The sequence below is a fragment of the Medicago truncatula genome, chromosome 1, assembly GCF_003473485.1.
Source record: "Medicago truncatula cultivar Jemalong A17 chromosome 1, MtrunA17r5.0-ANR, whole genome shotgun sequence".
Lineage (NCBI taxonomy): Eukaryota > Viridiplantae > Streptophyta > Magnoliopsida > Fabales > Fabaceae > Medicago > Medicago truncatula.
Genome location: NC_053042.1, coordinates 49,429,194 through 49,455,181, shown reverse-complemented (window position 1 = coordinate 49,455,181; position 25,988 = coordinate 49,429,194). Strand labels below are relative to the sequence as shown.

Sequence of the window (25,988 nt, the reverse complement as noted above, 5' to 3'; positions counted from 1 at the left end):
TAATTATAAGATCTTTTTGAAAAAAATTGTCCCTTTTTATAAGACCTCTTTGGTATTTATAAGTACATTAATTATTTGAGAGTTTCTACGGTACACCTTTAAATTATGGTACACTCATAAATTAAGATGTATCGGTACTCATGCTTCCTAAATTTATACATTAACAATCAATTTTATGAAATAAATAGTTATTTGTCGGCATTTATATCTTAGAAAGTATCATTTTATAATAAAAACCCATCATTCTTTGTTTATAAGAATCATAATAAGTTTTTTTTTACATATTATCGTATAAAATAATCAAAGTTCTCTATTATGAGCGATAAAAATTAAAAAAAATCAATTTTAATTCGTTGATGCTTTTGGTGAATAAGATTTTAATCATTATAATTATAAATGATAAAAAATAATATTTTTCTTCAAAAAATAACTCATTTAACTATAAATTTAAGGGTCTAACCGGTACACTCAAATATGTTGGGTGTACAGTAGAATTTGCCATAAAATATACTTGTACATTTTGAATTTCTAACGGTTAAGTTTATATATTAAGTTTAATTTATTATTTATGCATGGATATAAGTGATGAGTGATATGAATCGATGATATTTAATACCATGTTAAATTTTTATATTGAGTCCGATTCATTTTTATAAAATTGATTTGTAATGTGAAAAATGTCGCTCATAAATTCTAGTCTGACATTATATACATGAGACTTGATTTTTCCAATATAATGAGATAAAAGATTTATGCAATAATGATTGGGATAGAGAGTATATGAAAAATATATTAGGAAAAAAATGCATTTTCGAAATAATAAAAACAATGTGTTAGACATTTTCAATTTTAAAAAAAAAATGCAATATTTGATTGTAAAAATTAAAAAAATTGTTGGAAATATATTAAATCTATATTATCTTATTTTTATTTATTGAAGTGAAAATAAAAATAGAAAAGATTGAAAATAAACGGATACCAACAGTAACAGCTACCAATACCAAAGCATTTAAGATTCATGAAGTAATAGCATTTTGTCAAATTTAACCAAAAAATTATTCAATACATTTTTTTTTGAAAAAGTCAAAATGAAATATATATTAAACAAACTTAGACGCTAAAGCACAAGGCATGCCAAAACGCCTAGGCACAATGGGTACACAAAACAATCCTGTACAAGCCAATAAGGCGCAGAAACAAAGTGAAACAAAGAAACAACTAGCTAGAAAATAAAGTTTAAGCAAGTTAGAGGACTCTGCCGCCATTCTTGATAGTCAAAATCAAAATTAGTGTATTTCGATTTCAACCACAAAAAAGATTGAAGCTTTGCCTTTCACCTAGCGTTAGCAAATTATCCTCCTTTCCTTTGAAAATTCTGTTATTCCGTTCTTTCCAAATTGTCCAAGATACCGAAAGCCAAATAATATGCATGGACTCAATCGATTTCTTAGAGAAGCCACGCAGACCACTGAAATGATGAAAATGTTCAAAAAAGTGACAATGGAAAGCTGTTGAGTAACCAAGCCAAGCCGCAATGATATGCCACACCCCGCCGATAAAACCGCACGTGAAAAGTAAATGATCTCTGTCTTCATTAAAACCACAATTAGCAATACACCCCTGTTCTGATGCAAGCAAAACCTTTCGTTGAATACATTATTAGCCTCTTTTCAGATGCTAGCCGGTTTATTATCGTTATTTTAAGAAAAAATCACTTAATTATTTTAAAAAAATAACCACTTTTAAGAGTTTTGCATCCGTTTGTTACAGTATTTAAAAAAAAAAAAAATCAGAATCTAAAAAAATTCTAAAAACAACTTCAAATGATAAGTTGTTTAGAGCAACTTCTCAAAAAATATATTTTTTTTAGAGGAGAGAGAGAAAATATTGTTTAAAAGGTTGAACTAATTTTGTAATAAAAAAATCTCTTTTATATAGGTGTATCCAAACAAACTAGATTATTTGTTTAAAAAAAATGATTTTTATTACGGTAAACAAACGCAAAGTAAATATTTCATAAAATCTCTAAAATATAATCTCTAAATTATTTTATATCAAAATTACTTTTATTTTAATCCATAACAAACGAAACCTTTTATGTTTGATGATAAAATTGAACAACGATATAAGAACTGTACGGTTAAACACGGGAATTCCCGTTTTATATGAGAACTAGGTTCTAGATATATAAATTTCAGAACACAACCAAAACCAGCTGCATTGAAAAAGACATGGCACCATACGTGCTCATGCAATTGCACGGCTTAGATGCTTCACAACAAAGCATCTCAATAGCCAATAGGCACGCATCATGCCCTCATCATAACAAATAAATTTTAGATACATAGTCAAAGACATCATCGACTTTGATACTCACTTCCAATTTGCAATATTTAAAAGAAAATTATAAATAGTTAACACCATATTTTTGCAAAAGAGGACACATTGTTTCTCTACATATCTGGAGAACATCTTTCTAGTGTGAGAAAGTGGCGGAGCAAAAAAATGGTTTGGGTGACCATTAAATTATGAAGTTTTTTTTTTTTTTTTTTAGTAAAAATGTTAATTGAAACAAGTTTTAGTTGAGAGACAATGTAAGAGAGGTTTGAAACCCCCACAAATTAGAAGGTTTGTAAGTCTCCGCTAACCAGCCAAGCATAGATACGACAAAAATCACATATACTACTCGTGAAACCGCCGAAATTTAAAACCGTTGAAAAATTGTTTAAAATCTTACAAAATAGATCTATGATTTTTAATTTTTTTAATTTTTCTGGGTGAGTCACTACATCGCTTTACATAAATTTGAATGTGCCAAGAACAAAAAACGTCGTAAAATTGTTTAAAATCTCGCAAAATAGACCTATAATTGTTAATTTTTTAATTTTTCCGGCTCCTCCGCCACTCGTGTGAGATATATGAAGCTACCAAATATAGCTTTGAGTTGAAGCTAAATTTATGGTAAGCAAATAAGATAAGTCTTACGTTATGTATAAGATTGTTTCAACTATTAGATCAATAAATCTCATCATTAAATTAAATAAAACATGATGTGATTTATTGATCAATGATCTCTTCTAATAGTGTATTTTGAACCGAGTTACATAACTTTTTTTATGCAAGAATTGTGTATATTTTTCGCTTACTTGATGCAATATTTTAAAAAATTTGTGTTGATTTTTTGTTTTTGGTTGAATACCATGGCATTTGAATTTGTTTACTCAGGTCCACTTCCCCCCGGCAGTAGCTGGGGGACCATGAACATTGCTGCCTCATTGGTTTATTGCCCAAAAATTTGTACATAAAATGGTCCACTCGGCATCTGCTTGGATTCCTATCACAGTAAACCATAAATATTAGAATAATGTCATCAAAAATAACTAAATTAGCATCATGCTTGATAAAATAATAATCTTGATTTGAATTATGTTTTTTTTTTTTTTTTTTTTTTTTTATATATATATTTTTATATATATTAGTATGTTATTGTTAGTAGTCACATGATAAGACAATCATTTTCCTTAATAAAATGTTAGTATTTTTTTGGTGTAAACCATGTATCCTCCACGCGTAACTGCAGAGACTAATCATTCGAATATTGTGAGACTTAAATAGGCGGTATGCTCTCCCTAAGAGTTTTAAAACTGCTGCATGCCCAAGACTGAATTCGAACTCAGGACCTTGGTTAAGATAGAAGAGACCCGTTCTATCTCATCTAAGCGCTCCTGGGTTAATAAAATGTTAGTATGTTAATTGTTATGTTAATTATTTTTCATTACCAGAACTTGAATTATGAATCCCTAACTTCTTAACTGACATTCTAAAACCACTAATTAGATGCTACATATATTCAATTTAATTCTTTCCCTCTCCAACAAGTCGGTCCTAATTTTCTCTCTCTAGATTTTCTCTTCCCGTTTCTTTATTGGGGGGGTGGTTTTGGGTCAATTTTTGATCTGAAATCACCTTTCTTCCTCTTTTTCTCTCTATTTCAATCTAAATAAGTGACTTTCACATAAATCTAAATAAGTGACTTTCATCATCTAAGTGTGGTGGTTTGTTGTTCGTCGTTGTTTGCTTTCCCGTCTTCTTGCGGTGTTCATTTCATTCCGATTGAAAGATCGATTATTCAATCAAAGATTTGAACGTCAACGTTGCAGATCCGGAGGCCATGGATATTCCGGTGACTTTAATTTTATCATATATTTTTGTAGGTATTATGTCGTTATATGTATTAACTTGGATGATGTGAGTTTGTTCGCAGATTCATCCTTTACGTTTTTAACGGTGTTGAATGATGTAATCTCTCGATTTGAATGAATGAATATCATTTTATTTTTATAAAAAAAAATAATATGATATTCAACTTAATTGCTAACAGATGCCAAAAAAAAAAATAGCCAATAGTTTTTTAAACTGATTTAGTTATAGCTTTGTAGTTCAAACCGATCTTTGAATTAACTACAGTTTAACCATGGCAAATGTAACCGTGGTTAACATACCGAAAAACTTTCCTCAAGATTACAGGCATGTTAGTCAGTTTCGAAAATCTTTTTTCAAGTTTTCCAGAAAAATGTAGGGGGGTGAATAAAAGGGTTAAAGTTGGTATTTAAGTTGGTTTGCTGGGGTAGGGGAAATTTTTTCTAGTCCTAAATTGTTTTATTGGTTTTTAAACTAATCTGTGTCTGGGTCATATCATAGAAGCCCTTGTATTTGTTTTAATGGCAAATCAAAATTATTATTTACATTCCAATAAAAAATGTCTAATTTTATTATTAGGGATAATAGTAAATGCTAATTTAACTCAAAAAAAAAAGAAAATGCTAATTTATTTAAAAAAATATATACTGTAGAAAGTTAGCATGGTGTTCATAGACAATGAAAGGACATGTCTTAGTATGAAACGATTCACTTGGTGATAAAAGTTTGAGACCTAGAAATACACTCAGGTGCAAACAATTTATGCTTAGCTTTGACTTTAATTGGTCTCCGTAAGTGGATTGTAGGATTGGTCCCTCGAATTAGTGGAATGCGAGATTGATAACCTAGATTAGTGTATTATTCTTGATACCTAATTTTAAAAAAATAAAAATATTAATTAAAATAATATAATTTAGCCAAAACCCTTCCTAGAAACTCCATTAAATCTTTAATCGACTGAATGTATAGGCACATGTAATAAGTTAAGAATTACTCAAAACGTTACCTTATCTATGAAAATATTACCCAGCTCGGCTATATGTGTATCACATAATATATAGGCTTATCTTCTTTTGGTCACGGAGACTTGAGCAGCAATGGCAGCCTTAAGCTGCCAGTTTCATTCCATCAACTACTTGAATTCTCAAATGGTCAAAAGCAGAAGCAAGCATTCTATAATTTCCTGCTCAGCACAACCTATACAAAGCAATATAAAGGTACTAACTTAAAGAGCATTTCAAAATTCAACACTTTGATTCAGTTCAAATGAGATATTACATTGTGATTTCAATTTTCAATACCCTTTATGGAACAGGTTGTAATAAATGGAGCAGCAAAGGAAATAGGAAGAGCAGCAGTATTAGCTGTGACAAAGGCCAGAGGAATGGAAGTTGCTGGAGCTATTGATACTCAACATGTTGGGGAAGATATTGGACAGGTTTTTGTATGAGAGAGCTTATGTAAATAGCTTTTATATGAAAATAGTTTGACTTTATTTTATTATTTATTATAGAAATAACTTTTATATAAGCACTTAATTAACAGGGCTTAATTTTTATTTTTTCATAGCTTTGTGGCATGGATGAGCCTCTTGAAATACCTATACTAAATGACCTTACTATGGTTTTGGGCTCTATATCTCAGGTAATGTGAAATTGTGAATTAGCAACAACAAACTTGGTATTATTCAATTAGTATTTCTTTAATCTTTTTGTATCTACAATGACTTTTTGAATTGCAATTTGCAGTCCAAGGCCACAGCGGTTGTAGTCGATTTCACCGACCCTTCTGCAGTGTATGACAATGTAAAACAGGTTTGAGTTCTGGTTACCAACATACTTATATATATAGTTGGCCAAATATTTCACTGACTAGATTCTATTGGGAAACTCATAGATAATATTTGAACCATTATGTTGTGTTATGATAATACTTGACCATTGATTGATTCTTCTTCACTATATAGGCAACAGCATTTGGCATGAAAAGTGTCGTGTACGTGCCGCGAATCAAATTAGATACGGTTGCAGCATTATCTGCATTCTGTGAGAAGGCCAGCATGGTGAGCAAGGGGTGAGACTTATACATAAAGAACAAATACATGGTCTACTTGAACTTAATTATGTTCTCTTTTCTATATATTCTGTTGTCCATTCAGTTTTTCATATTCTATACGAAACAGGCTTTAGACTAAATCTGCTACTACTAAACCATTTTTTATTTTTTGGCATTTGGTTTACTATAATGTCAGGGTGTCCTTGTTGCTCCAACCCTTTCCATAGGATCAATATTATTGCAGCAGGCTGCAATTTCAGCCTCTTTCCATTACCGCAACGTCGAAATTGTGGAATCCAAGGCTAATGCAAATGTAAGTAAGAATGAATAATTTTGATTTTTCCTTGTTTATGTTCAATATCCACTTATGGTAAAATCTATTTAGAGGTAAAAGTTTGTTACACCAGTTAGTTAAGCTAACTTAACTGACAGGTATAACTAACTTTTACATCTAATAAAATCTTCAGTTCTAAACGGACACGCGGAAATGTATAAAAAATGTGAAACCAAATATACTGAAAAGCCCTTGTTTAACAGGATCTTCCATCAGCAGAAGCAAACCAAATTGCTAACAATCTCTCTAACCTCGGTCAAATCTATAACAGAGAAGACTCCTCAACAGATGTCTTGGTAAGGACATAAACAACTTCAGCTCATATGAATACACACAACAATAAATACTACAGGTGAGATATCTAACTTGTTTCATTTAATTATTTATCACACGACAAAGGCAAGGGGTCAAGTTTTGGGAGATGGAATTCGCGTGCACAGTTTGGTTTTACCAGGGCTTCCCTCTAGTACAACAGTTCACTTTTCTGGTCTAGGAGAGGTATTGTATTGTCCTTGGTGAACACTTTTTATTCTACATGTCAATCACCAATTTACTCACGAAAATATAAAAATGATTCGTAAAATTGAAAATCATTGATTTACATTAGTCTTTTTGCGAGAATTTTCAAAACTAAATTAACTGATTCAAAAGAAAGACTAATTTGAATGAAGATTTTTTATTTCATTACTTTTAAAATTTAGTCAATTTAAGGAACCAAAGTGTACTATCTTCTCATTATGAGGTCGATTTCTCCAGATTTACACCATCAAGCATGATATCACAGATGTACAATGTCTTATGCCTGGCTTGTTGTTAGCCATTAGAAAAGTAGTGCGCCTCAAGGTACCTGAACTATTTGAAGTCTAAGTTTTTATAGCTTCTTTTAGATCATTCTGCTTGGTCTGATTCAATCTTCTTGTTTCCCGTTTATCATTCTTGAAGAACCTGGTATACGGCTTGGAGAAGTTTTTGTGATCATATGCTAATGCTACCTTGGTTAAATTCAAGCAACTCACTGGACCAGCTTGTTGACAAATATCGTAGACAAGGTTTGATTGAAAATAAATGAAAAAATAACCTCCGAATTTATCTCTACACATTAGCATTCTGAACGTGATTCGATGATTTTGTAAGGACTTTTTTTAATTCAGAACATACAATAAAGTCATTCATCTTTTACACAAGAGCATTGCTACTTGGTGCGAGAAATAACAGTGCGACTGGCACACGAATCATGGGGGGCAGTGGTATTATTTTTTCAAATGCATGAAAGTCAAAATACACTGCAATCTAATGCAAGATCCAACGATGCCTATCTATTCGTTGTTTTTCGTGGGTAGTTTGTCGCACTATCAATCTTTTTCCTTTACACAAAGGAAGGGTCAAAACAATCAATTTAGCTAGTTAGGAATGCTTGTACAATCTAATGTCATAAATGCGTATTTCAAATTCAACAAAATCATGTATGAGTTGTAATATAATACCTAAAATAACAAAACAGAATCTAACATTTCAACCTTGTATAACAACTGGATATATATTTCATAAAAGTAAACTGCATACAAGTTACAAAAGAACACTCAAACCCACCTAAAATAAAGGGCTAACTTGAGTAATTTTCAGTTACCACAAACACAAATATTATGTTATCTGTTTAAAAGAAATTGTTCTTTTTTTCCCTCTCTAATATAAGTACATTATAATAGCCAGCTATAATTTTTTGAGTCTTTCTCTAAACTCAGTTGGGCGAATAATTGCACTATCTATGCAGAGGCCGCCTTTGGTATGAGTACAATCAATTTGAGCCAAAGAAAACTTGATTTTTATGGGCTTATTGGGCTTTGTAACCATGAAATCTCCAACATGGTAATAAGCCCATTGCCCTGGCTCATGCAAGTAACACTCTGAGATCGAACGCTGACCGTCCGATGTAGAGAGTTGGAATCTAACGGGCTTGATGTCCCAGCCATGAACTTGATCATCGTTGCACACACGTCTGCCCAATCGTTTTGATGACTTTCCCAATTGGAGTCTGAAAGTTATGCTGTAACTTCCCACAGGGAATACAAACTCTAGCTCTCCTATTACTTCAACCCACCACATTTGTTGAAGATATGCCACATTCTTGAACCTGTAAATACAAAAAATAAAAAATAATTTAGTTACACTTTCCATTTTTCATTTTCAATTAGTTTTGGAAATAGTTACATTTACTAATAAAGATTTTGCTTATGATGTTAATATGTCAACCACAGAAACTTCTTACCGCTAACTTAAAAGTTAAACCTAATGTTTATTTTTGATAAGATTTTTCTAAATTTTTTATTAAATTATATGTCTGTGACCACTATTTTTTTTACGGGATATGCTAGTAATATTATTTTGTCACTTTTGTCTACAAACCAATTGGATATATTCCAAGAATAGCAGTAATATTAAAGGTTGAGAATCGCATATTATAATGGGAAGGGGGTCTTTATGCCAATTAAAATGCGCATAATTCAAAAGCATGCATATATCTAAGTTTTTATTTTTGGTCAAGTGCATATATCTAAGTTTATTAATATAATATATAAATTTAGACAAAAGACATTTCACATAATTGGGCAAATAGAAGCTTTTGTGGAAAGCAATTGACGTAACACAACTAATCATATACCACGAATAGAATATGGCATTGCTTCTCTACTTTAGCCATTAATTGATATTTGTTAACATTACTTTCCCTTAAACAAAGGTCTTTTTCATGATGTTTTGATAATATATTCTTTGAGCAGATTGCTTGCACTCTTCATTCTTTTCTTAAATTATCCATATGATGCTATTTGACCATAAAAACATAAGGCAATTTGCAAATAGGCTTTTAAAATCAATGCCCCCTCATTAAGAAACTTCCATAGGGGTGAAAGCTTCCATCGTAATTTCAGGAAAATGTCATGTTCTACAACTAATAATAAAAGATTTTCAATATAAATAAAATCATTAAACAACAGTTCCTTCTAAATTTTTTGGGTTAATTGCCTACATAAGACTTTCAAAAGATAATAATTTAGATATTACAATTTCCCTCAATGAAAAGAAACTAAATGATATTTTAATCCATGGTTGTTCAGATTATATTTTGCCACTGATTTTAATTGATTTGTACCACTTTCACTTCTATAACCATTATTTTGAAAATATGTAGGTAGCATCACTCTTTTCTTTTCATATTATTTTGCATCGTAGCCTAATATTTATTATTTGACAAAAAAAGAGCCTAACATATTAAATTTTCATCTACTTGTTTCATACAAATTATACACAAAAACTGCTTTTTCTTAAAAAACTTTTTAATTTATAGAATAAAGTTTTCATTAGGTTCTTTTTTATTTGTTCAAAAACGACTTAACTTATAGATTAAATCCCATTTTACCTCAGCTGCCACATGAAAAATATTAAGAAACAATGTGTTAGTTAAATTAAATTTCTACACTAAATTTGGAGTCAACCCTTACTGTTCACCGCATACACCGTTTATAAACACAATTTCATATTAACATTTATGCGATTTAGTGTGAGATTCTTAACATACCCTCAAGACTAGACATATATATAAGGTATGATCTAAAGGGTCTGATAGTTATTGATCCAATAAAAGATGACTAAATTTTTTAGACCTCGTCTCTTTTCGATGTGAGATTTGATTTGTTTTTTCCAACCTTCTCCTGCACAAATTATTTGACTTGATGCATAAATTATTTGATGGTTGCTAAATTGATGGACCTATGTTATTATATTGTGTTTTACTAATTCATTCTTACAAAATATCTTACTTTTCATTAACACTTTTTAAACTTTGAGACTTTTTTGACTAACTTTTTAATGCAAGGCTTGAATAATTCAACGAGCTAGTAATTTTATGTAAACACAAAGCAGGTACAGAAAAGAGACACACATTGAAAATGTTTAGGAGTCAAGACACATGGTTTAATTTTGACCAGAAACATAGCCTTCAATACAGGGTCAAAATAAAAACAAAGATCAAATATAAGAGGCAAATAGTTCCATATTTATAAGTTAATAAGAAGAATCATTAATTAATTAATTAATTATATATAACATTTCTATAGTGCATCTCTCACCTGGATTCCTCAGTTGGAATGTAAATCCAATATCTTCTATCATCTATTCCTGTTATCTTCAAAGACTTTGATGACATGAACAAACAAACTTGTCCACTGTATTTATCCAATAAAACTTCCTATACCAGAAAGAAAAACATCAAGAAATTATCAAAATTGAATGAAGAAAAAAATCTAAAGGATGAAAACTCAAAGCAATTGAACTTTTTATTTTTTATTTTTTAAATTCAACATAGATCACATTTCTTAAAGAAATAGGATCAAGAAACTAATTAAGTGAAAAATCAAGGATGCTAAAATAAGGTTAAGATAGAGTAACTTACTTTGGTACCACCGTCAAAGCGATTAGGTTGACATAGTTTTGTGTAGACATCTTTCTTACTCATAGTGGAAAGATTTTCTTCACCAAGAAATTTATTAGCAAGAAACTTGTAGCATGATGGTAACTTTGATTCCCACACAAAATCAGCAGAAGAAGCTCTATGAAAAGCACGGTTGACTCTAGCCAATTTGCATATGTCATGTGGATCAAGATGCATGAGTATGGAAGAGATGCAACTTTCTGGAATATCACCAAGACCAGTTTTTGATGATGAAGAATTAGACTCTTCATTATTTTTTTCTCTTATGGATGCAGTTGAAGAAATACTAGCCCCCATAAATGAATTAATTGAAAAAACAAATATTTGTTGAATGAATAAAATGATTAGAGAAAAGGGTTTGGTTCAAAGGTAAAAGAGGAGATAAAATAGGTTAGAGATTGGAGGAGAAAGTGAAGATGAAGAAAATGCTTCCATTTTCTAGGCTTGGTGTGGAAGAGTGGTGGCATAGGAACATTAGTTTTTAATTTAAAAAAATGAGCATGTGAGTGGTGTGTGTTTGTGAGATGGGAAAAGGCATAAAGTGAAATTCTTTTATGTCAATTTAATCTTCAAAGTTCCAACAAGAGGAAAGAATTTGTTGGTAAATAGGACGTGTATATGGGTGCATGGAATATTGTGAGTTTGGCTAATTAATTATAGCCTTACATAGCTACATACATATACATAAATAAATACATATATACCTCTACGTGTGTGTGGAGATCATATGCGCTTATTTACTTTTCGTGTACACATAGTAAATTTATTTTATTCATTTTTATGAAATGATTTTCAAAACATAACATGTTCAAGATAAGAAAAGTATACCTGTGCAGTAAAATGTCAAATAAAAGGGGGAATTAAAGTTTAAATACTGTGAACCGTTCAAAACTTGGTCGTGTCATTTTGGTTTAAAAAGTAGTTTTCTTAAAATTTTAACCTTCATTGGTTGAATTGATCTCTTACTTTTGGTAATTAGCAATTGGGCCATGCCAAGAAGTCAAGAATCAAAATAAATGATTATTTTTTATTTTTTATTTTAGAATTTTGCACTTCTCCGAACTGATTTTGCTCGTTTTCAACTGAATTTCCGAAAATACTACAGCATGACTTAACTCACGCATGTTATAAACCCTGTGTGAGTTAACTCACGTATGTTATAAATCTTGCATAAATTAACTCACGTAGATTATAAACAGTGTGAATTTTCAGCGTGACTTAAGTCACGCTGCGTGTGTTAAGTCACGTTGAGTTTAACACATACGTGACTTAACTCATGCACATGTATTTTAGAAAGTTTGGTTGAGAGTGAACAAATTTTATTGGGAGAAGAGCATAATTCTTTTTTTATGTGTCAACTTTTCAAATTTTAAAATGTTTAATGTACAATTTTTAAGATAAAATTAATATTTTGGACTTATTAATAAATATTCTTTAGTCATTTGTTAGGATTTACCTTAACAATTTTATTCCATTATTCTAATAATATGTAGATCTAGAAGTTTCCTTTGTTCATTTCATTATAGAGTATAATGTTGTATGCTACATGAAGACGCAATTGTTCATGTTGACTCTAAAAGGATTAGTTTTCTTCTCGTAGAATTGCTCTATAAATTTGCATAAGCTCCGTGTCATATATCTTTTGAAAATTGTTGAATGAACTTGAATTTCATTTTTAAAAATTAGTTCTAAGGATGAGTGTGTCTAATCATATAAAAACATATCAGGAAACTCTATTATATAAAAAAGCTCACAATTACATGCGGTATTAAATCTTAGTCATCAATTTAAGATTTATCGATTCAAGTCACATCTTCATAAAAGCAATTAAACGATCTCTACCATTGATTCAAGATCGGACAGCTGAAGTCCATTGCAATGGTACACATTAATTGTGTGCATCAAACTTGAAATTCATCAATTCAAGAGTCTTGACAATCCGATCCGAGGCTCCAATTCACACTTTTATGTCTGAGTATGGTGATTCCAATTTCTAAATTTGTCATTTTTAATTCAACTCTAATACCATATTTAATAAATTTGAATCTCACTTTCAAAAAATACTTTTAAAGATATTTAAAAAAAAGATAGTTCTAAATTCAATAAAAATAAGCGTGTACAACTTCAATAAAAATAACTTATAAAGATAATTTAACTTAATTTACTTTGTGGTATTATATGTACATATTCAACGACTTGAGTTGGCATGAGGATTGAGTAACCATTGCAAATAGTAGTAATTAAAAGTTGCCTTGGTAATATATGTACATATTCAACGACTTACCCAAGACTTTAACCAATAATACTACGACCAATTCGATTTGAGAATAAGGAGTTTCTGTATTTCCCCTAAAAAAACCTAAGGAAGTTATGGTATTTGGGAATAATTTTTTATTCAAGATCAGCATATTAGATAGACAAATACTATTGTAGTTCACACTTAACGCTAAACTCATGAGGAATGCACATGCGACGTGTCTATTATCAGCTTATTACCCCTTTAATCACCATGTGGTCTTTATGGTCATGTTTGTCAATGTCATGTATTTTAATTAAACAAATCAACTCCTTTTGTACGTTATATACCCAAACCAAGAAGAAAAAGACAACTAATTTTATTCTTTCATTTATACATAAATTAAAATGTGTATCTTTGTCTGTGAATGAATGAAATAATAAACATCACCTATAACATAAGTACCTTCTTCTCCAATTGGAATTTGGACACTTCCCACGTTAAAAATATTTCTTGCGATCCGGTGGTTGGATATATTATGTGGAAATATTTCTCTGTCATTGAATCTATTTTTAATAAATTTTTTTAGGGAGGGAGTGAGGATAACAGGAAATTTTTTTGGGTTGCTTGGAGCTCTGTTTGTTTACGTAAGGAGTATGGAGGGTTGGGGGTGAGGAAGTTGCAGGAATTTAATAGTGCTTTGTTAGGTAAATGGTGTTGGCGGATGTTGGTGGATAAAGGTGGTTTATGGTATAAGGTCCTGGTAGCACGGTATGGTGAGACGGTTGGGCGGTTGGAGGTTGGGGGCAGTGGTTTATGGTATAAGGTCCTGGTAGCACGGTATGGTGAGACGGTTGGGCGGTTGGAGGTTGGGGGCAGGAGTGTTTCATCTTGGTGGCGGGAAGTAGCGAAGATTAGGGATGGGGTAGGCGATGTAGAGGGGGGCTGGTTTGTAGATAGGGTGTCGAAGAAAGTAGGAGATGGCTCTAGTACTTACTTTTGGTATGACAGGTGGCTAGGTGATGTTCCTTTTTGTATCAGTTTCCGTCGTCTATTTAATTTAGTGTCTAATAAGTTGAGCACGGTAGCTGATATGGTTGATGGAGAGGCGTGGAATTGGCGGCGTAGGTTAAGGGTGTGGGAGGAGGATATGCTAGAGGAGTGTAGGCTTTTAATTAATGGTGTCGTTTTGCAGTCTGATATTTCTGACAGGTGGCAATGGGACTCCGATTCTGATTGTGGTTACACGGTGAGAGGTGTCTATCAACAACTGACAGCTCAGGTTCAACCTCCAGATGCTTCCATTGGAGACCTTATTTGGCATAATCAGGTGCCGCTTAAGGTTTCCATTTTTGCTTGGGGATTGTTTTAGTTCAGTCATTCTACAGGTCACTCACGGGCCCGTCAATCCTTCGTACAACTTATTTGGTTACTATGTGTTTGGTTGGTTTGGAATGTACGTAATAATAGACTTTATAATAATATCAAAACAACCATGGAAGAGCTAGTAGAAAAAGTTAAATATCACTCTTTGTGGTGGCTAAAGGTTAATAAGGCCAATTTTATGTACGGTACACAAAAATGGTGGTCGGACCCTTTATTATGTTTGGGTATCAACCGACCATCACATTGACTCTTCATTATATGTTTGACTATTTCTAGGGGTGATACTTTTAGTACATCTTGTACTTAGGTGTTTCACTGCCGTTGTTAATATATCCCATTTTTATATCTTCAAATTTTTTTTTGTTTTCTTCAATGGCTACTCGTGAAACTAGCTGGCAAATTCGAGAATCACGTTGTTACCTTTTTTATTCTTTCTTTGACAAAACGTTGTTACATTTGTTTGTTATTTTACAAAACGTTGCTTCTTTATTGCCAATATTTAATAAGAAATGGTGCTATATATTATAGCATGAAAAAGAGAATCTTGAAATCTACAACAAGAGACAAGCATGTAACGGTTTTTTTTTTTAATTAAATAATAAAAAATACTACTTCCGTCCCTATATATAAGACCCTTTTGTCAAAATCACGGGAATTAAGATAGTGGATATTTGTATTAAAGTTGTTTGTAATCACTATTGTTTTTACAATTTTATCCTTTAAGAAAGAAAGTTAGTTTATGTTTTCAACATGTTATTTATTGTTGATTGAAGAAAAAGATGTATAATAAATAGGGGCATGTGTGTAAAGAAATAATTAATGTAGTTGGAAATAACAAAGGGGTCTTATAAAAAGGGACAAAAAAAATTCTCAAAATGGTCTTCTAATTAGGGACGGAGGGTATTAAATTAGTTTTTTTTTAGAAAACATGTGTTGTGGCAAGTATTATTCTTAGCTTTCCTTGTTTGATGGTTCATGGTAAAAAGTGTTTTCCTTGTGACCTTGTCCGTAGAGCTATCAAAACGGGTCGGGCCTTACGGGCTGGCCCGTTTAGCTCGATTAATTATAGGGCTTGAGCCTTAAATATTGAGCTCGAATTTTAATAGGGTTTTTTAGTCCGGCCCTAAAAATGTACCCGTTAGGGCTAGCCCGAACGGGCCGCGGGTAGCCCGTTAGCCAGCATAACAAAAAAATCCTATAAATTATATATATTTTTCAAATAATTCTTTACTTAGTTGATTATCAAACTAAAAAATAAAAGTGAAAATTCAATGAATTGACACATATGAATGTAATATAAAATTATATTTACTCGTTTAGTTATTTATAATTTTAAAGATCAAATATATAAATATCTATAACTTTTTTAAGGGAAGTAAATATTTATAACCATAACGTATCTAATTTATTTAAAATTGTTATCCTCGCCGTTTTAGTTTACGACTAGTGTACGAAAATGTTTGCAATTTATTTTTGTGCTAGACATTATTTAAACATATTAAAAATTTATTTATAAAAAATCTATAGGAGTATTTTTTTAGTACTTTTTTATATAAAAAAAATGTAATTTTTAATAAGAGCCGGCCCGTTAGCCCGCGGCCCGTGTAGGGTCGGACTCGGGTAGTATATTTTAAGCCCGTTTTTTCAACCGAACTTTTTGGCCCGGCCCAATAAAGCCCGAAGTCCGTTAGAGTCGGCCCGTTTAGGACCGGGCTGTCCGTTTTGACAGCTCTACTTGTCCCAACCCATGTTTTCCACCAAAAGATTAATTTTAATATTTTTTTATTATTTAGTTAAAAAAAAACTGTTATATGCTTTTCTCTGATTGTAAATTTTGCGGTTCTCTTTTTCGTGGTATATAGCACCCCTCGACATCGACTTCATGTGTTTAAATAAATAAAATATGAATCTTTAATATGATGAGAATGTTGATTGAACCTTCAACATCTACTATATGACTACACTATTTAATTCTTCATCTCAATGGCCAAATCAACTTTATTTCTCTTATCAATAAACTTATGTGAGAAAATAGTGTATATAATTATAAACTAGTTGAATGCATCCCTCAAAAAAACTAGTTGAATGCAGATAAATTAGTTGATAGTATGCGAGTTATAACATATTTTTTGTGTTGTATATGATTAAAAATTAAATTTGAAGTGCTTAACGAGTATCTAGCAAAATAAAAGGACATAAAGAAGTACTTCATCAAGCTAATTATAAGAAGATGAAAAAAACAAAGGAGTTGAAAAACACAAGAAAAGGGTTTATTTGTGTTGACATTTTTACACTTATTTTCTTAATTTTTTTTAATTAAAATGAAAGAATTTTCAATCAAATTATTTCACTTTAACTAAAAAGACATTGGAGAAACAATGAAGTTAAACGGTAAGAGCCCGTTTGGTGTGCAGGATAAGGAGACATGATATGATTAGAATATCCTATCCTGACTCAATCCGTTTTTGGTGCACCAACAGAAAATGATAAGTTTAACATGTTTCTAATCCTATCCTATTGAGCCTTTGTAATTCTTATCCTTAGTTTTTGGTGGGTTAGAATTATCCTATCATGATTAGCATTATAATTCTTATTTTGCCCTCTCTCAATTAATTGTTCATGGTCTGTCTCCTCCCCATTCATCCACATCCACATCCACCTTTTGCTCCATAACTCTTCAACGCCATCTATGATCTATTACAGATTTGACCCCAATTCCACCATACAATCACTTTTTCCTGCACCTGCATAATTGTTTGTTCGTTGTGAATTGATAACAAATTATTAGATCTGTAATACGGTAGAAAGAGATCCGTAACATGGTAGAGATAAATAAATAATCATATCATCTACGTCATCTTTTCCTCCATGACCATCTCTATTATCATGTTCTCTCTACCAATTCTTCATTTTTCATTTTTTGATCGTCTATTTTGCTGCTGGTGTATGAATTTTTTACAGGATGGAATGGAGTTACACAAAGGGGTTAATTTAATTCAACAAATAACAACACAATTTTGGATTAAGAAGGGCAGGTTGTAATTGAAGAATGAAGAATACGGTGCCCCAAAAAAAAAAAAAAGACCATACAATTTTTTTTTTTTTTTTTTTTTTATAAATTTGTATAATTAATAATAGCTTAATTATATTTAATTAAAAAAGGTTAAAATATATAATTATTATAAGGGTAGTTTTGTCATTTAATTATGATATATATGATATTATGTTTGTTATCATGTGTACTATAAACATATGATAGGATAAATGTTTATCATGTCTATATCATTTCCTATCCTTATCTAGCTTCATATCATATATATCATATAATGTGCACTAAACGGGCTGTAAAGATGTTATAAAGAATAATTTGTTGCTACATCCACTTCTCCCCTAACAAAGACATTTGTCTCGGTCCAATCGAGGATTTAATCCACTATAATTAACTTATTATAGTCACTAGAGCATAAATTATCCAACTAACTTATGACTTCAACAAGTCCATTGAGGTTTAACTAAGATTAAGTGATGATGTGTTTAGGATTACAAAAGTTAGTTTGTGTTGATACAAAGTCGAAGCTTAGAATTCGAACTCTCATAGAAATGATGTTACAATTTAACCCTATAACAACGGACTATTGGTTAACATCATAATATAACTCTCGACAAATGAGATTTTTCAATTAAGCTTTTTGTCACGAGCTCATGACTTTTCTCTAAATTCCTTTTTAGCAATGAAATAGCTTTTTTCTATTCCTTTTCTCCTTTCTTTTATGCATGGATATTTTTCATAAGCTCATGGCTCATGATAACTTTCTCAATATGATTTTATAAATATTTGGGTTGATGTTATCCTTGGACCTGTAGTCCGTTGATCATCGACATCTTCTTTAGTTTGAATTATTTTTCTTTTATAGCACTTAAGAATATAGTATAGTATAATCCAGACTGTATATAGTATAGTATGTTGCATTCGTACGTAGAGTCGTTGGAGAACCGCATGCTAGTCATAGTAATATGGTATAAATCCAAAATATTGTATTGTAATTTCTATAGAATAATTTGAATCTTCAAATCAGAGTCAGCAACATAACTTTGAATTGACATTGACATTGTTTAGAGGAATGCTTAGTCCAGACGATTCACATCTTTAGCTTGATGGACTTTGATAGCGTTGGTTGGATAATTAGAAGATTGCATATAAGAGGGTTCAATGTTCCACTTCTTTGGTTAAGAGGAAATGCTCTCTTCAAAGTAAGCTTACATCATATGATTTTATTTTTGGACGTCGTCCATATGATCCAAAACTATTCTTAACGTTAAACAAATAGACTATCAAAAGAATTGACCATCATCACATAAATTGATATTCAAATTCAGAGGGAATGTTTTGAACAACAACTGAGAGCTTCCCTTTCTTTATCAAACGAAGTAGCATACTGCTTCTTCAGTCTAGAGGTAGTTGGCTAGATGATCACTATAAAGCTTCATCATTACTTAAAGGTCTCAAAGACGTCTACAAGCAAGATAAGGTCTAATCGGAAAGGTGAATAAGTCCACATCTTCAAAGTGTCCACATAAAATTTGATCAATCAATCAACACACTCATTACCTTCTTGCAATGTGTGGTTGAAGATCACTAACCAAGGGAGAGAAATTAGATTTCTTATGAAAAAACATAATATTGCATGTGGATAAAAATCCTATTGTAGCTCATTTGAATTCAAATCCAAATCAATATAAGAGTCGGATTCCATAATAACAAACACGTATCCAAAATCTCAAGTAAAATGAAGGTCTCCTTAACTAGTCGAGAGTTTCGTTTAGCAAATTAGAAGCTCAACCACAATAGTGAGAAAACTAGAATATTTTACCACAAAATAAAAAATTAGAATGATAAAACTTTGCAACTTTTTAAAGATGATGAAAATAGAGCAATACTTAGTTTTATAACAAGCCTAGCTTTGGGGGTGCAAACAGCTCAACTGAGTTTGACTTACAATAGGTATGAGTCTCAATTCTTTTTATAGCCCAATACCATCCCCACTCAAATAAAAAGATATTTTCTAATAACACCCTAATAATATTTTGTTAAACCCCCAATTGACAATAATATATCCACATCTTACTTGAAGTTTCAACCATTATCCTTTATCTTTCTCCTCTTCCGCATTCTATGTCCACCATCTTGCGTTCATTTTTTCTTCCTTTGGTAATTGGCAAGTGATTAAAGAAGGGATTTAAAATTTCCTTGATTTATTTACAACAACTTTTCCCTGCATTTTTTCATTTCCAATTTTCCGATTTTGAGAGTTTTTTTACTCCTCCTTTCTTCCCCATGATTGCAGCAATCATTCAAATTGAATTTGATTGGATTCAATGTCGTATACTTTTTTTTTTGACAAAAATAAAACGATATTCATTCATTTAAATTGAGAGTGCATCAGATACAATAACATGTTCAACATCGCTAAAAATGTAAAGGGTGATTTTGAGAACAAACCACAACACCCAAGTTAATAGCATACAATGACAAAATTCCTACAAATAATATAATAAATTCTAAGTCAAAGAAATGCACATGCTTCCGGATCTACAACGTCGACGCCCAAATCATTGATTGAATCTGTAATTGATTAAAGTTGATATTTCAATAGGAACCAAACAAACATCGCAACAACACGTAAAATCAAGCGCTGCACAAGATGACGATGACATCACAAAAAAAAAACAAAAAAAAAAAACTTAATACATGTGAAAACCACTTATTTAAATTGAAAGAAAGGGGAAAAAGATGCAGAGGGGTGATTCTAGGTCAAAAAATGACCTAAAACCATCAATCCTCGATGAATGAAGTAGAAATAAAATTTAGAGAGAACGTAGAGTTTCTCTCACTAAAAAACTAAGGCCGGCTATTTTTTCAATATCGTGTACTTACCCCATTGGTAATTCAATTTTCATAAGTGTATTTGATAAATTTATAATAAAAGAACCACAAATTTATATTAATTTTTTCTTTTTAAAGACACATTTATATTAATGATAATGATAATATTGAAAAAAAATTACGTTTTTATTTTACTAAAGATCTATTTTATTACAAGAGTTGAACCTCATATTTTATAACAACAACCTTGTTTAGTAATAAATAAGTAACTGGTAATGTAAATATATTTCGTTAATCAACCAATGCAATATCTTTAGTTTAGTAAAAAAACTAAAAACAACAGTTATCAATTAGTTTTTTACAATATGTTAAGTTCGGGGGTTAAAACTCGGACAAAAAAAATATACACCCTCTATCATGATTCATGAGCGTAAGCGGCCAATTTTATTTTATAATCATATTTTTTTACAAGTATTTTATAATTATATATTAGGTCGAGTCAACAATTTTTTTATATATTTTCCCTACAAAAACAAAAATCTTTTATACTTGTGTGTGCATAATATATTGATAGTATATGTTTGTGTTATATATTCTTTCTTTTTTTGTTGGGTTGATAGACGAAATGATAAAGCCATTATAAACTCACACACAGAAGTGGAGGTATCGGGGTTCGAACCCCGATCATGGCATTCGGCTTAACAATTTCGGTATTTTATCAGTTGAGTTAAAACTTGTGTTATATATTCTAAAAATATATTTGTGGAATGATTATATTTTATCTCACAATGACTATTTATTGAAGAGTTTCAATTGGAAAATCCAATAAATCCTTGGCTCTACATGTAACTAGCGTTAAGAGGGACCCTAACACGTCCTGTCTCTTTTTTTTTTTTTGACAAAACGTCCTGTCTCTTATTCCCTCAAAAAAGAAAATGTCCTATCTCTTATACTCAAAAAAACATGTTTGTCTTTTCTCTTTATTGTTAAAAGTTGTTGTTTAAATTGACAAAAAAAATGATAAAAGAAAAATTAAGTAATTGTTAAAATTAAAAGAAAAAAATGTTAAAATTAAAAGAAAAAAAATGTTACAACAAAATGTAATATATTTTTATATAAAAATATGGATATTTGAATATTTACATTATTAGATTAAATAAAGGAGCCAGCCAAAAGTTTGCATTTCCTTTATACATAACATGGAAGATAACGTCGAAATAGAATAGTTAAAAAAAATTAACCTTTTTTTATTTAAAGGAAAAATTAACGATCTTTAAAAAAAATATCTTTATCTTTAAATAATAAAGGCACAAGATATTCCATATTTTAGTTCTTTCCTTACTTGCCGTAATAATTCCCAGAAAGAAATAAAAAAATCTTTTTAAAGGGAGAAATAAAAAATCTTCTACTGTAATATTTAATCTAAAAATAAAAACCAATAGAAATGCATAAATTATGTCGCAAAGACAAAAGCGTTCGTGTATGATAAAAGCCCAAAGATTACAACCTTTTTCTTCCATAGCCCAAACGCGTTCCATTTCAATCTGAAGAAAGAAAAACCAGAGACTGAAAATTATATATACATCTAAAATTAAATCAAGCCCTAAACCTAAACCAATTCTAAATTCCAAGAATCACTTTCTTCAGTCTTGATAGTTTCTACTGAATACGATGGATCCATCATCTTATTCACGTAACAACAAATTTCCCAGACCTTCATCAATGAGAAAACCTCACCTCTACTTCCTCATCGCTTTCCTCTGTGCTGCCTTTTATCTCCTAGGCGCTTATCAACAACGTGCTTCTTTCACCTCCCTCACGAAAAAAGCCATCATAACATCACCATCATGCACCATCCAACAAGTCAATAAACCCACCCTCGATTTCCAATCTCACCATAACTCCTCCGATACCATCATCGCACTTTCATCCGAAACCTTTAACTTCCCTCGTTGTGGCGTGAATTTCACAGAATACACACCATGTGAGGATCCGACTAGATCTTTGAGGTATAAGCGGAGTAGAATGATTTATAGGGAAAGACACTGTCCGGTTAAAGGGGAAGAGGATCTGAAGTGTAGGGTTCCTCCACCTCATGGTTACAAGACTCCTTTTACTTGGCCGGCTAGTAGGGATGTTGCTTGGTATGCTAATGTCCCTCACCGTGAACTCACTGTTGAAAAAGCTGTTCAGAATTGGATCCGGTACGACGGTGATCGGTTCTTTTTTCCCGGCGGTGGAACCATGTTCCCTAATGGAGCTGGTGCATATATTGATGATATAGGAAAGTTGATAAATCTCAAAGATGGTTCTATTAGGACTGCACTTGATACTGGCTGTGGGGTATACTCTCTAATTCTTGTTCTTGCTCTTATTTTTTATTCTAAAAATATAGTAAATCGAAATATTTGTGCATTTAATTAGGGATTCTGTCAAAAAATAGTTTAATTTGGGGGATACCTTTGTCTTTTGCTTAATCTTCTTTAATTTTTATCGTCGTGTATACGTCTTTTTTTGTCTCCACGAGTGCAACAAATTTTTATTTATTTATGGAAAAATCGGATTTATCGCACTTTTTATGAAAGATTTATGGCAATTACAGTGCATATGCTACGATTGTTCTTGCGAGTAGTAACGCTTTTTTGTTTTTTTGATAAGGTGAGTAACGTTTTTTTAAATATCTTGTAAAAAACGTTTTTGATTATGTAACCAAAAAAATATATAATTTTTTGGTTACAAAGCATAAAGATCAAAAAGAAAGCCTAATTGAAAAGAGAACAAAAACTAAATATATTTTTAGCTAAAATTATATATCTTAATATTTTAAAATAATGAAGTGTCATATGGCTGCCAAAATTGGAAGTTGGACTGAGACGGCTTTTGTTTTCATATGCGGTAGCCATCCAAATCCGTTTTAATCAAGGGGTACTGTTGTTTAAGGTGTTAATTGGAATTACTTCAATTATTTACACATTTTAAATTTTTCTCTCAAATATTTTTGTTTATCCTATTATCAATTTTAGTGTTTTTCTCCCAAATCCGTTTCTCTCTCTTTTTTTTTTTTCTTCATGTTTTTTAACTATATACTTTGACAAAATTGTTGCCAAAGTGAATTAAAAAATATAAAATGATAGGTTAAAGCTAATTTTTTTGAAATACTCAGCATGTTGTATATGCATGCTACGTATATATATATATGACATACCCTCATTGTTTTTTGACAAACACATCAATTACTTGACTAAGTCACTATTAGTGAATCTTTTGTGATTAAATTAGTGGTACTTAATAGCCCCCCTGCTTGTATAAATTTATATTTTTTGAATTAGAGCACTATGTATTTTTAATAACACAATGTTGATTGATGTATATAATGCAGGTTGCTAGCTGGGGAGCATATCTTCAGTCACGTAACATAATTACATTATCACTTGCACCAAGAGATACACATGAAGCACAAGTTCAGTTTGCTCTAGAACGTGGTGTTCCTGCATTGATTGGTGTCCTAGCTTCCAAGAGGTTACCTTTCCCTTCAAGAGCTTTTGATATCTCCCACTGCTCTCGCTGCCTAATTCCATGGGCTGAATATGATGGCATCTTTCTAAATGAAGTCGATCGAGTTTTACGCCCTGGTGGTTATTGGATTTTATCTGGACCACCAATTAATTGGAATAAACACCATAGAGGGTGGCAAAGAACCAAAAAGGACTTGAATCAAGAGCAGACTAAAATTGAAAAAGTTGCTAAAAGTCTTTGCTGGAATAAGCTTATCGAGAAAGATGATATTGCAATTTGGCAAAAACCTATAAACCATTTGGATTGCAGATCTGCTCGTAAGCTCGCCACAGACCGTCCTTTTTGTGGTCCACAAGAAAATCCGGACAAGGCCTGGTTCGTGCTTCCTTCATTTCTCTAATTTCGATTTCTAAAACACTTATCCATAAGTTATACTTGTTAATTGTTCTTCTCCTTAACTATATAACGATACAACGGACTATTATAACAAGCATTTAATCTAATCCTATCAAGCACTTTGTAGTTTGTTTTATATTTATATTTTGCTACCTTGATTTCAGGTATACTGATTTGAAAACATGTTTGATGCCTGTTCCTCAAGTGTCAAACAAAGAAGAAACCGCTGGTGGAGTATTGAAAAATTGGCCACAGAGACTTGAGTCAGTTCCACCTAGGATTCACATGGGTACTATTGAAGGGGTAACTTCTGAAGGTTATTCAAAAGATAACGAGCTTTGGAAGAAAAGGATTCCACATTACAAAAAAGTGAACAATCAGCTTGGAACCAAGAGATATCGTAACCTTGTGGATATGAATGCTAACTTGGGTGGATTTGCATCTGCTTTAGTTAAGAATCCTGTTTGGGTTATGAATGTGGTTCCTGTCCAGGCTAAGGTTGACACCCTTGGGGCAATATATGAAAGGGGACTGATTGGAACATATCATGATTGGTTAGCACAATTAATAATATTCCATTTGTGCATTGTTTAATTTGATCAAAATTAATGAATGGTTTAATTTTGTTTCTTAGGTGTGAAGCAATGTCCACTTATCCAAGAACCTATGATTTAATTCATGCTGATTCACTATTCAGCCTTTACAATGGCAGGTAATAAATATATCTTTTTAATAACATGTTTTAAGTAATTTTGTGACATTTAGACCAATGTGTTCTTTGTGTGTTTTAATATATAGATGTGAATTGGAAGACATTATGCTAGAAATGGATAGGATTCTGAGACCAGAAGGAGCAATAATAATAAGAGATGATGTTGATGTGTTATTGAAAGTAAAGAACATTGCAAATGGATTGGAATGGGATAGTTCAATTGTTGACCATGAAGATGGACCACTTGAGAGAGAGAAGCTTCTATTTGCTGTCAAGAAGTATTGGACTGCTCCTGCTCCTGCTCCTGCTCCTTCCCACAGGCGTCGCAAGACTAATTAAACAACTTTGATTTTTTTTTACCAGATAGTTAGCTTTTCTCTTTTACGCTTTATCATTTATTTTTCCAATTTATTGCATGAAACAATTCACACATTTTGAGATGGGGACAATTTAATTTTGTATAGAATGCAAGTTCGTGTTAAGCCCCAAAAAGCTTTTTACTATGTTTGATGTTTTGATTAAAAAAATTATTTGTCTTTTTTCCTCACTTTCTATAGACATAAAAGCATATAAGACATAAAAAATAGAAAATTTGCTTAAGAAAAGTAGTAGTTTATTTCATTAAAAAGACAAAATCATTTATTTTTGAATAGATATACTAAGCAGTACTTTTTGTTGAATTTCAACACAAATGTTGTGAGCCGAAAAACTCTTGTTAGGTCACTCATGAAAAGAATCATATACTCTTCAATACAGAAATGAACTATAAATTGAGGATATTAC

At 31.4% G+C, this 25,988-nt stretch overlaps 4 protein-coding genes across 4 annotated transcripts; 3 read left to right on the top strand and 1 right to left on the bottom strand.

Moving 5' to 3' along the window:
* The first annotated feature begins 5,243 nt into the window (after positions 1-5,243).
* LOC11414661 (dihydrodipicolinate reductase-like protein CRR1, chloroplastic) lies at positions 5,244-7,773 on the top strand. Its single transcript, XM_003592257.4, has 10 exons — positions 5,244-5,417; positions 5,516-5,638; positions 5,770-5,844; positions 5,949-6,014; positions 6,167-6,262; positions 6,452-6,568; positions 6,793-6,885; positions 6,989-7,087; positions 7,346-7,432; positions 7,532-7,773. The coding sequence occupies exons 1-10, from the start codon at positions 5,298-5,300 to the stop codon at positions 7,562-7,564; spliced, it is 909 nt and encodes a 302-aa protein (XP_003592305.1). The 5' UTR covers positions 5,244-5,297; the 3' UTR covers positions 7,565-7,773.
* A 334-nt stretch (positions 7,774-8,107) lies between these two features.
* LOC11414660 (F-box protein PP2-A13) lies at positions 8,108-11,734 on the bottom strand. Its single transcript, XM_003592256.4, has 3 exons — positions 11,037-11,734; positions 10,714-10,832; positions 8,108-8,720 (listed from the first exon to the last, which is right to left on the bottom strand). Exons 1-3 carry the CDS (start codon positions 11,370-11,372, stop codon positions 8,300-8,302), a joined length of 876 nt encoding a protein of 291 aa, XP_003592304.1. The 5' UTR covers positions 11,373-11,734; the 3' UTR covers positions 8,108-8,299.
* Positions 11,735-14,035: 2,301 nt separating this feature from the next.
* Positions 14,036-14,683, top strand: LOC112418661 (uncharacterized). Its single transcript, XM_024775121.1, has one exon. The coding sequence runs from the start codon at positions 14,036-14,038 to the stop codon at positions 14,681-14,683; it is 648 nt and encodes a 215-aa protein (XP_024630889.1).
* Positions 14,684-22,108: 7,425 nt separating this feature from the next.
* Positions 22,109-25,986, top strand: LOC11414659 (probable methyltransferase PMT16). Its single transcript, XM_003592255.3, has 5 exons — positions 22,109-22,924; positions 23,961-24,472; positions 24,658-25,047; positions 25,128-25,205; positions 25,292-25,986. Exons 1-5 carry the CDS (start codon positions 22,253-22,255, stop codon positions 25,542-25,544), a joined length of 1,905 nt encoding a protein of 634 aa, XP_003592303.1. The 5' UTR covers positions 22,109-22,252; the 3' UTR covers positions 25,545-25,986.
* Positions 25,987-25,988: the final 2 nt, after the last annotated feature.